The following is a 10,803-nucleotide window of genomic DNA, read 5'->3' on the forward strand; positions in this document are numbered from 1 at the left end:
CAATGTGAGAGAGTAGGACTTTGGGAATTAGAAAAAGCTAAGTAAGTTTTCATCTCTCTTTACCATAAGCAATGCTCTGCAGCTGAGACTTCATTTAAAAAGTGTTGCCTGGGGATAGAGGTGGGCTTGATGAGCTCTTGGGTCCTCTGAAGTCACTTAGAGCCTGGCTCTGACTTAAGCTACACCAGGGTTTAACCCAGTATTTGGGATGGAAGAGTGAAAGTGAACAAACAAATGCAGAAGAGTGGCCCAGGGCTTCTCAGGAGGGGGCTTCAGGCTGGAACAAGCAGAGCTTCTAAATAAAAGCAAAGTCCTAGAAGTAAACAGTTTGGGCATTGCATTTCAGACACATAGGACTGGATGCACTTTTTTATTTTGCTCTGTGTTAGTGATGATGCTGTGTCTTGTTTCAGAAAACCAAGGAGGCCAAGAAGCCCACGGGTTCCCCAGATGTCATCTCTGCTGCTACAGTTTCCTCAGTGCACGCTGCAGCTCCCTTGGCTTCTACCTCAGTAAGCAACATCCCTAGATGAGTACCAACTTTTCTGTACAGAGAGGGTGGTCCAGCACTGGCACAGGCTCCCTGTAGAGGTTGTTGATGCCCCCAGCCTGTCAGTGTTGAAAGGGTGTTTGGACAGTGTCCTTAGCAACATGCTGTGACTTCTGGTCAGCCCTGAAGTGGTCAGCAGGTGAAATAAATGATGATTGCAGCTGCTTTGCAGCAGAAATGTTCTGTTCCATCCCATCCCATCCCATCCCATCCCATCCTGTCTTAATTTAAACTAAGAACTGACCAATGAAGAGGGCTGGGAGCATGATCCAGGCAGTTTTACCAATACAGCCAGTTGCAAAGTTAAATAATTTACTGCTGATATTGGTTGTCTGGGGGGGGCAAAGATGTTCCCGATAGTAAATTTCAATTATCAAAAATTACCAATTTTTGATTGATTATCAAAATGATCCCAATTACCCCAATTATCAAAAAAAGCATGGCAAGCAGGTCAAGGTCATTCTCCCCTTCTGCTGTGCTCTGGAGGGCTCACCTGGAGTCCTGTGTCTGGTTCTGGAGTCCCCAGCAGAGGAAGGAAGTGGGAGATGTCCAGAGGAGAGCCACAGCAGTGACCAGAGGGCTGGAGCACCTCTGCTATGAGGACAGGCTGGAAAAGTTGGGGTTGTCCAGCCTGGAGAAGGGAGGCCTTATAGCACCTTCCAGTTCCTGAAGGGAACAACTAGAAAGCTGGGGAGGGACTTTTCACAAGGGTGTGTAGTGACAGGACAAGGGGTAATGGCTTTAAGCTGAAAGAAGGTAGATTTAGGTTGGAGATTAGGAAGCAATCCTTTGGGGTGAGGGTGCTGAGCCCCAGGGTGCCCCCAGAAGCTGTGGCTGCCCCATCCCTGGCAGTGCCCAAGGTTGGATGGGGCTTGGAGCCCCCTGGGCTGGGGGAGGGGTCCCTGGATTGTCCAGGTGGGACTGGAGGAGCTTTAAGGTCCCCTCCAACCCAAACCCTTCCATGATTCCTTGCTGATTAAGTCAAGGAGCATTAATTATGGTTGCCTCATCCCTGGAAGCTTTCATGGACACCTGGGATGGGGCTTGGAGCCCCCTGGGCTGGGGGAGGGGTCCCTGACCATGATAGCAGGGGGGCTGGGACTTCAAGGTCTCTTCCAACCCAAACCATTCTATGATTCTATGAAAAAAAGTGAGTTTCTGGACACTCCTTGTTGCACTGACAGCCAAGACTGGTCTGCCTGTTTTGCCCAAGTTCACAGTCCCATTTGATCCTGCTCTGCTGTGCTGATTCCTCCAGAGTTGCTGGGACATCAGGAGTGTGTGGATTTCCCCCCTGTGGGTCAGGACAGTCACCTCTCTGCAGATGGGTTCTTCTGGAGGCTCCCTGGGCCCCTAACCCAACCACAGCTTTCTTCCCCTGCTTACATAATGGGAACGTTTAAAATAATTATGGTGTAGTCATTACCCTGTGTTCAGGAGGAGCTGGAGGTTGATGGAGGGACAGGCAGTGCCATGGCTTCTTGCTCATAGCAGCAGAACTTCCATCCTGTGCTGGATGCCTCCTCCTCCTCTCTCTGCTCCCATCTGTGGAGTGGGAGCTCCCTCTAGTGCCTCCAGCCTCCTCTGGAAAGGAAATAGTAAGTTCCTCACACTTGGGTTTTAGCTGGCATTGAGGGTATTTTATTTCTCAGTGTTAGAATGAAAGTGGTGCAGATTAGCAGAAGACCATACACGTTTTGAAGATAAATGTTAATGATTTTTAATTCAGATTGGCACTTCCTTAGCAGCTCATTCTGCAGTGGTGTTTGCAAAAATGAATGGCTAAAAATTACAAAAAAGAAAAATTATTGTAGAATGGTGCTCATTAGATCATCTAGGCTTATGTGAAACCAATAAAAAAAAAGGTATTAAATAAAGTCCATAACCATTTCTGATTTTGTTTTCTGTAGGTCTGAGTCTTCTGTGACTTTTTTTTCCCCTGCTACTGCTCTGCATTTTAATTACCAAGCCAGAGATGTTTGTTCATTGCTCACTGAAGCTGACAGTTCATTAATCAGTACTTACTTAGCTTGATGAATTAAATTATTTTTACAGCTGATCTCTGCTCATGAATGTGTTTACACTTTGTTAGGGAGGAAAAGAGATGGATGAAGCCTTGGATCTGCTGTCTGATTCCCTGGGACAGAGGGAACCTGACCCTGATGAGAACAAACCAGTTGTGGATAAAGTAAAGGTAATAAAATATGTTCTGAAAACTGTGCAGTCCTGGGCAGTGAAGGAGGAGAAAAACAACTACAACAAAACCAAAATAAGTGATAACTTAGTTCTTACAGACTTTTTTTTAAAGGCATACAGTAATATTTCTTACAGACTTGTAGGACTACAAGGAATATGATTTTTAGATGGAGGAGTGAAGTTACTAGAAAAGCCAATGTGCTCTTGGATGTCCTACACTTAATCTTACCAACCAGTTCTCTGAAATGTACTTTGCTGCTAAGCATGCACTCCTCAGTGAGCTGCAGGACTTTGTGGGTTTTTGTGAAAAATGGTGAATTAGCTAATCTACCTTATCCAACATGGAGCCATGTCAAAACCTTACAGGAAATTTGCAGTAATTTTATTTCAGTGCCTTTTATTGGTATTAGTGTCATGATTTTTCAGGTGCATTCTCTAGCCTTAGTTTCTGATGTTAATTTTGTGGCCTTAGTTTTTTTCAGACTTTGTTTTTTATAACCCCACAAATACCAAGTTCATCAGCAGGCAGGTTCTCTTAATCTTAATCTATCTTGCTTTATTTCTGCTTGATTTGCCTTCACTCAAATCTTTCTTCATGTAATTGCATAAAGGTCTTTCTGCTAAGAAGGAAATCACAAGTATCTCTACATAATAGTTGTAGCAACATTAAATTGTGAACTGAACTTAATTTTTCCCCCAGTAATATCCCTTACCAATATATTCCACAGTGCAATTAATATGTAGGGTTTTTTTCTGGTATTTTTTAAACCTTAAATTCAAAAAAGGCATCTGTCCTAAGTTTAATGAGCACTTCAACTTACTGTTTGCTAATAATTCTGACATAGGTATTAAACTTGTGAAAAAATTAAATGCTTTCCAGGAAAAGGCTAAATCTGAGCACAGAGACAAACTTGGAGAAAGAGATGATACTATCCCACCTGACTACAGAAAGCTGCTCGAGTCAGGTGAGCAGGTAAGGAAACACTTTCTTAGTTTTTATTTAGCTCTCTTATTGCAAAACCAGGAATCTGTGCACTTCCTCTTTGGAATTATGGGGAGAGCAGGGAAGCTGAATGAGTGTCTGTACTGTATAGGTACTGCACACACTATACATAGAGTAGCTCTGGTTATCCTTGTATGCATCTAATTTAATTTAAAAAATAGGCCCTTTTTTTTTTCTTTCCTTCTCCTTCTCCTTCTCCTTCTCCTTCTCCTTCTCCTTCTCCTTCTCCTTCTCCTTCTCCTTCTCCTCCTTCTCCTTCTCCTTCTCCTTCTCCTTCTCCTTCTCCTTCTCCTTCTCCTTCTCCTTCTCCTTCTCCTTCTCCCTTCTCCCTTCTCCCTTCTCCCTTCTCCTTCTCCTTCTCCTTCTCCTTCTCCTTCTCCTTCTCCTTCTCCTTCTCCTTCTCCTTCTCCTTCTCCTTCTCCTTCTCCTTCTCCTTCTCCTTCTCCTTCTCCTTCTCCTTCTCCTTCTCCTTCTCCTTCTCCTTCTCCTTCTCCTTCTCCTTCTCCTTCCCCTTTTCCCCTTTCCCCCTTTCCCCCTTTCCCCCTTTCCCCCTTTCCCCCTTTCCCCCTTTCCCCCTTCTCCCCCTTCTCCCCCTTCTCCCCCTTCTCCCCCTTCTCCCCCTTCTCCCCCTTCTCCCCCTTCTCCCCCTTCTCCCCCTTCTCCCCCTTCTCCCCCTTCTCCCCCTTCTCCTCCTTCTCCTTCTCCCTTCCCTCTTCTTTTCTTTCTTTATTTGAGCAATCAGAACAGGTAATTCACTTTGACCCAGCCAATAGCAATCAAATTTATCAGATTCACAGATCCCACTTAGAGTGTCTCAGGGTTTCAGGTGCTCCATCAAACCAGGAGAAATAATTGTGTGTGTCCCTCTCAGCAGCTTGGCTTTGTAGCCTGCTTTAAAAGAGGAGGTGCCTGCAGTCTGTGGGGGATAATGCTATTACTTCAAAGTACTTGAATTCCAGTTTTGGGGAGCAGAGTGTATGTACAGGTATTACCTGTGTGGTTTACCTGAAGGGCTGTGAAAGTGCCATTCCCTGGAGCCAGTGGCTTCTCTGACAGCAGTTTGATCATCTGTGGGTCAGGAAAGTGTTTTTCCAGTGGGACAGAGAGTTGGTATCAGAGGTGGTCAGAGTATAGAGAGCAGAGCATGACAGCACCTGGGCAATAAAAGAAATGGGCAATAAAGAAATCAGCTCAGAGCAGAGCAGCTTTCTGGGTATCTGTCACCTTCTGGGTATCTGTCACCTCCCACTGTCAGGTGAAAGCTCTTGTGTGTTAAAACTTAATCTGACCAGTTCAAAATCATTCTTCTTCCCAAGGGGAACCCAGCCAAGCCATCAGCTGAGGATAATAGGAAGCAGAAAGGAAAAAAGGTAACGTGGTGGTGTTTTTGTTCTTTGTCTCTTGCTCTGCTCCTGTTTTCCAAGTTGTGTCATGGTAGGCTCAGAGTGATTCATTGCCAGTCCTCATAAATGCCACTGAATGCAGCAGCTAACAGTCACAGTGTGACAGCAAAACCTGTGTAACCACAGTGTTCTGTGCCTGTAACCACAGCTTCCATGCACAGTGACACTGTGAGTGTTCAGCTCCAGTGTTCAGGTAAATGCTGTGTCTTGGGAACCTCAGACACACATGTCTGTTGTAACCTGTGTAGGTCTCAGGCATGTTTTGTTGTTTAGAAGAAAGAGATATCTTAAGAAAGATCTTAAGATCTTTATCTTAAGAAAATCTTAAGATTTTATGTTAAGAAAGAGATAATTAAAACAGACACAAATTCCTGAAACATTCCTGTGAATGTGGGGACTCTCTGCCTGTTGTGTGACTTCAGAAATAAAATTATTTCAGAAGCCTACAGATGACTCTGCAGCTATTGATGCCCTGTCAGGTGACTTTGATACTTCTGCAAAGGCTCCTGCCCCACCACAGCACTCAAAGGTAGGACATTTACTGCTAATACTTTGGTTTTGGGTACTCTGTGAAAGTTCCTCACTTTTCTTTGCAGTAGCTTAGTTCAGGTTTACATTTTTGGAAGATGCTGGGATTGCCTTACCCCTGTAGTGGAAGTTTGGTGCACTTTGCTGTGTACTAAATATTTGAAAGAAGGTTTGTGGTGTTCAGAGTCTGAGAGGGAATTGTGGTGTTTTTTGTACAAGTTACAGTGTTCAGAAGTGTAGAGAGGCAAAGAAATCTTTCTTCAGTGATTGCATTCAGTGCCTAGCAATAGCTGGAGGCTGAAACTGAGACAGTTCAGGAGGGTTCTGCAGAGAGAAGTGCTAGGAGTAGAAAGAAGTTTGAGTGTGTTGGGGAAACTTGTAGGCCTGGCAGGGAAAATGAGGGATAAATGGACTGGGAAGGGGTTTTCAGGAGAAAGAGAGCTCCTCTTTGACACATACTCCTCTTAAACACATCTGAGAAACATCTGCCAGACTTTTCCCAGCAGTGTGTGCAGTGTGGAAGATGCATAAAGCTGGAGATCCCCTGGTGTGTCAGGAGGGGACTGAGGTTTGGTCCACGTGGCACAGAAGAGTCAGAGCCAGACATGATTTCTGCTTTTTGTTAGCCTGAGCATGGGCAGATGGAGAGGACTTGTGTGGCTCTGGGATGTCCACCCTGGCACTCCATCTTGGCAGGTGCAAAAAATCCTGAACTTCTTAACCAGCTTGAGCATTTTTTTAGAAAAAATTACCAAGCAGTAATTCCCTGTCGTTAGGCATTTTCTTTCTCACCCTGTGTGTGAGAAATGTGCTGTCCCACTCCCTGCTCTCTCACCTGCAGGCAGAGGGATGGGGCACTGGGTGGTTTCCATACTCAGTGAGTGAAGCAGCTGCCACTGTCCCCCATCATCTGCTGACTCCTCCCAGCCCATCCCTGCCTTTGGTTTTTTCCTGCAGGAGTGACCTGGCTGCTTCCTGCAGGGTGAAAGACTCAAAGCAAAGCTCAACTTCAGAAGATCCCTGAACAAACCAATGTATCAGCAGCCAAAAGCTGCATCCCTCGGGCAGTGGAAGCAAAACCAGTTCCCAAGTCAGATTGTGCCTTAGGTTCCTTGAGCTTATTCTGTGAGGCACCCAATTACCAAGAGCAGATTATAAATTTTTCTGTATTTAGAATGCTGCTGATGGTTATCTGTGCCTTTATGTTATGTTCATTCCTCTCCTGGGGGGCAGAGAAGCAGCAGCTTTGAAAGTGAAGTTCAAACCAGATTAACTCCTGGAGGCAGCAGCTTTGTTTCCAGAGAGCTCTTGTGAGCACTGCAGAGCTTCCCCCAGTGCTGACCTTGACACCCAGTTCTCAGACAGCTTAAGGCCAAATATTGGTGTTTGGCTGCTTTATTTTAGTTATGAACTTCTGAGCTAAGTCTGCTGCTGCAAAATTACCACTTTGCATTAAACACAAGGTCTGCCCCTACAGACTAGGTATTTTTACCTGTTTATGCTTTCTGGTGCCCCAGTCTCCTCAGGATTAAGCAATCCTCCAGATTCCAGCTTGTATCTTCCCTCTCCCACCAGATTTAGAATAAGATTTTATGGCAGGTGTCAAAGCAGGAGGCATTCATCCTCTATTCTGTTTGTAACTGTAATTATTTTTTTTCTTTGGAGTGTAGGACAAAAGTGGGAAGGAAGCCATCACCACGAAACCAACCCCAAAGGAAAAAGGAAAACCCAAAGACCCTAAAACGGTAAAAACAAAGATTGGTGATGATGTGGCAGACGTGGTGACCATACAGGATAAACATGGCAGATGAGCAGAGGGGTTTGGGTTCATCTGACACAGATATTACTTTGGGGAGAACTCTACATCAGCAGGCTGGTATTTTTTTGTAGGTGTCTACATGGGATAAAAGCACCCATCTGTTTCTAGGGAAAGTTTTAATTAATGGGGGCTAAAATGTGCTGCTTTTAAAGCAAGTGTGGTCTTCTACAGACAGGTCAGTGAATGCTCCTCATTCCTCCTCCTTAGGCTGATTTAGGAGTCACTTTGCAGGCCTGTAAATCTCCTCAGGAACTTTCACTGGTCATGAAACTGCCTTTTGTGTAACAACAGAACAATCTTTCACTTTCTGATGTAAAACTTGGGGAGTCCTTGACTCCTCTTCAGGAGGATGGATTTTTTTAATGCTCTGAGTAGTGATGGGGTCACGAGCCTGGGTAAAAGGATGCTGAGGAGTAGGATGTGGCATGGGTAAAAGGATGCTGAGGAGTAGGATGTGGAGAAGTCAGGCCCAGAATTCTTCATCTGAAGCTTCAGGGAGTGTTGGTGGGAGGGTGACAAACACTGCTGCTGTCAGCTGTCTCTGTGTCCAGCAGAGATGATAATGATGTCTGAGCTGTGGCTGCTGGTGAGTGTCTGTCACTTTTATTTCAGGTTCCAGCTTCACTGACAGTTTCTTGTTCTCTTGTGCTTCTCTCTAGGCAAGGGGACAGTCCTCCAGCAGCAAATCTGAGAAGCAGAAAACAAGCTAAACGTTAAAGTGGGTGAGGGTTCCTTGTCCTCTGAGCTTACACCAAGCAATCACACTCCTGCTCCTGAACATAACTCCAGCCTTTTAGCTGACCCAAGGCTCAGTGAGGGACACTGAAAGAGAGCAAATCACTCAGAACTGCAGTGCTGTGAGCCCTGACCAGACAAGGCCTCACTCCCCCTGGGACAGGACTGGTGCAGAATTACTCCATGCAGTTAAATTCCTCCAGGTGCAGGAAACTCCGTGCTCCAGGCAAGACACTGCTTCCCCAGAAAGGCATTTTTACAGACCAGGCACATCTCCAGCAGCCTCCTGTCTCTGGGAGAGTCAGCTGTGTCATTATTTCTGCACCAGGATAGTTCAGGAGCAGCATCCAGGGCAGATGTGAGGCCCCACAGCTGAGCTGGCAGGTGGAGCCAGTTCCTCTGCTCTGCTGGCAAAAATTCAGCTTCCTCCCTGCACGGGTTCCTCTGCTGCTTCGTGTTCAGCTTAATCACAGCTTAATGTAAGACTAATTAATTGGTATCTTTCATCATCATCACCAGTAACACGGGAGTACTCATGTTACTACTCTTAGCTGCTTGGTAAACGTGCTTCAGACTGGAGGCTGTCCTGGCATGGGAAGGAGAGACACTTAGCTTTCTGATAATTGTTCTTGCATTTATTTTGTGATTTTTTTTTTTCCCAAAAAAATAACCTAAGCACTGTAATTTTTTTTCTTTCTCTTTCCCCTTGCCAGGATCTTGGTGCAATGTATGAAACCTCTTCTGTTTGTTGTTGGATTCCTGAAGAACAAAAGCTGAAGCAAAAGTCACGTGGCTATTCTGGGTGGTTTCTGTACAGTGATAATTGCTGGACTTTTCTCTTATTTTCTTTTTTCTTCCCAGTAGTAAGACTAAGGTGTCTTTTTTTCTCTTCCCTAGCTACTCATTTTATTATACTCATATTTTGTAAATTTCTTTCAGTTTCCAGAGAGAGAGAATGCTTTATATTTGCAAAAAATATTCTTGATAAGTGAATAGCAATGCCAAAAAAAAAAAAAAACAAAAAACCCAAACAAAAAAGCAACCTCTGCAGCCTTTTGCACATAATCTCCACATAGTGCCTGTAGCTCTCCAGAGGGGTCTGTATGTGCTGGCATCTGTAACACTGCAGGGACTGCGTTAGGAGTTCTGGACTACACTGAGCTCTGCTCACCCTCAGCCCTCCTCCTCCTGCACAGGTGGCTGTGGGCGAGGGGCTGGGGTCAACTGCTTATCAAACACACCTAGTAACTAAACAGGTATTTTAGATGCTGCCTTAAGTCTAGTTAAAACAGCAAAAACACAGCAGATGAGGATTTTAGTGTTTTTTGATTGTTTTTTTTTTTTTTTTAAATTTCCAATCGTATCTGTGCTGTTGTTGCATAATTTCAGGAGTCTCCTGGACTGAACAAATACAAATCCTGGTGTAACAATGACACCCACTCCCATCACAGAGGAGATCAGGAAAAGTGCACGAGCTTTAGCAGAGATCAAAGAGGAGGAGTTTGGGTCTACCAGGGGGACTTCTTAAAAAAAAAAGAAAGAAAAAAAAATAATTAAATTTTGCACTGTTTCTAGTCCTTGCTCCTGTTCCTGGTGCTCCAGAAGGGAATGCAGGAGGAACAGGGCAGAAAGTGCTGCCAGGAGCAGTGTCACACATTCACCTGCTCTGTGAGAGACCAGGCAGGAGGAGGAACCTGTCCTGGGGCTGCTGGTGGGGGGGTTGAGGTCCTCCAGGTGCCTCCCCCCGTGTGTCCCCTCAGCAGAAGAGCCCTGCACACCCCTGCACCCCACGAGGCTTGCAGGGGAGGTGATGGCACTGACACCACAGCCTCTGGCCTGGCAGACAGACAGACAGACAGCCTGGAGATCTAAGTTGGGGATATTTTAGACTTTTTGACTCTACTGTGCAGTCTGTGCTGAGAACCTGTGTCACACTAATAAAAGTTTTTAAGAAGGCATCCTGGTGTTCCTGTGCATTTGTTACCCCTGCCACCTGAACTGGAAACCAGGTCTCTTCAGAAGAAAAGCAAGAAGAAATCAAAAACCCCAAACACTCGAATGTTGAAACTGAACAGATTGTGCTTAAAAAAATTAAATCAATTTGTAAAGCACTTGTCAGCAGCACTTCATCCAGGCCCTCACAGCCTGATAGAGCTCATGATGAGGTTTTTCTCCTCCCTCCCTCTGCTTTTCCAAGCTGTGTCCCAGTGAACTGGGAGCAGATTTACCCTGTGGGGTGCTGGTGTGCAGGGGAGCAGCTGAAGGGTCAGGGTGTCAGCATGAGGGTTCCAGAAAGCTACAGTTTTGCTGAGAAATTGCAGTTACAATTTTTGTTGAAATGTGCAGTGCACAAATGATCAGCAGTGGTTCCCAGGTGATGGAGGAATTGGGGTGTGAGCACCCTGCCCACCACCCCTGGCCCATTGGGATTCTCTGGGCTGAGCAGAGGAATTTCTGGTTCTGTGAGCAGCACACAAGAATATTGTAAAATGTTTATTAGTTTATTATTATTATTTATTAGTTTAGATCATGCAGCTCAGATCAACAAAACCCCTGTGCTGAGATGAGT

At 45.3% G+C, this 10,803-nt stretch overlaps 1 protein-coding gene across 9 annotated transcripts in view; it reads left to right on the forward strand.

The window, feature by feature from the left end:
• Nucleotides 1-10,192, forward strand: part of LOC139789337 (calpastatin-like) — a 61,005-nt gene extending 50,813 nt beyond the window's left edge. For 4 of the 9 annotated variants that reach the window (XM_071729869.1, XM_071729871.1, XM_071729875.1 and 1 more), the window contains 8 exons: nucleotides 414-512; nucleotides 2,643-2,744; nucleotides 3,627-3,719; nucleotides 5,066-5,119; nucleotides 5,592-5,681; nucleotides 7,346-7,425; nucleotides 8,159-8,217; nucleotides 8,948-9,166. In XM_071729869.1, coding sequence (XP_071585970.1) covers nucleotides 414-512; nucleotides 2,643-2,744; nucleotides 3,627-3,719; nucleotides 5,066-5,119; nucleotides 5,592-5,681; nucleotides 7,346-7,425; nucleotides 8,159-8,216 — 576 coding nt within the window. In that variant the 3' untranslated portion in view covers nucleotide 8,217; nucleotides 8,948-9,166. Of the gene's footprint in view, nucleotides 1-413; nucleotides 513-2,642; nucleotides 2,745-3,626; nucleotides 3,720-5,065; nucleotides 5,120-5,591; nucleotides 5,682-7,345; nucleotides 7,426-8,158; nucleotides 8,222-8,947 lie in introns of all 9 variants that reach the window. The other 5 variants (XM_071729870.1, XM_071729872.1, XM_071729873.1 and 2 more) reach the window with 3 other exon arrangements.
• The last annotated feature ends 611 nt before the right edge of the window (nucleotides 10,193-10,803 follow it).

This window comes from Heliangelus exortis, chromosome Z (assembly GCF_036169615.1).
Source record: "Heliangelus exortis chromosome Z, bHelExo1.hap1, whole genome shotgun sequence".
NCBI classification, from domain to species: domain Eukaryota; kingdom Metazoa; phylum Chordata; class Aves; order Apodiformes; family Trochilidae; genus Heliangelus; species Heliangelus exortis.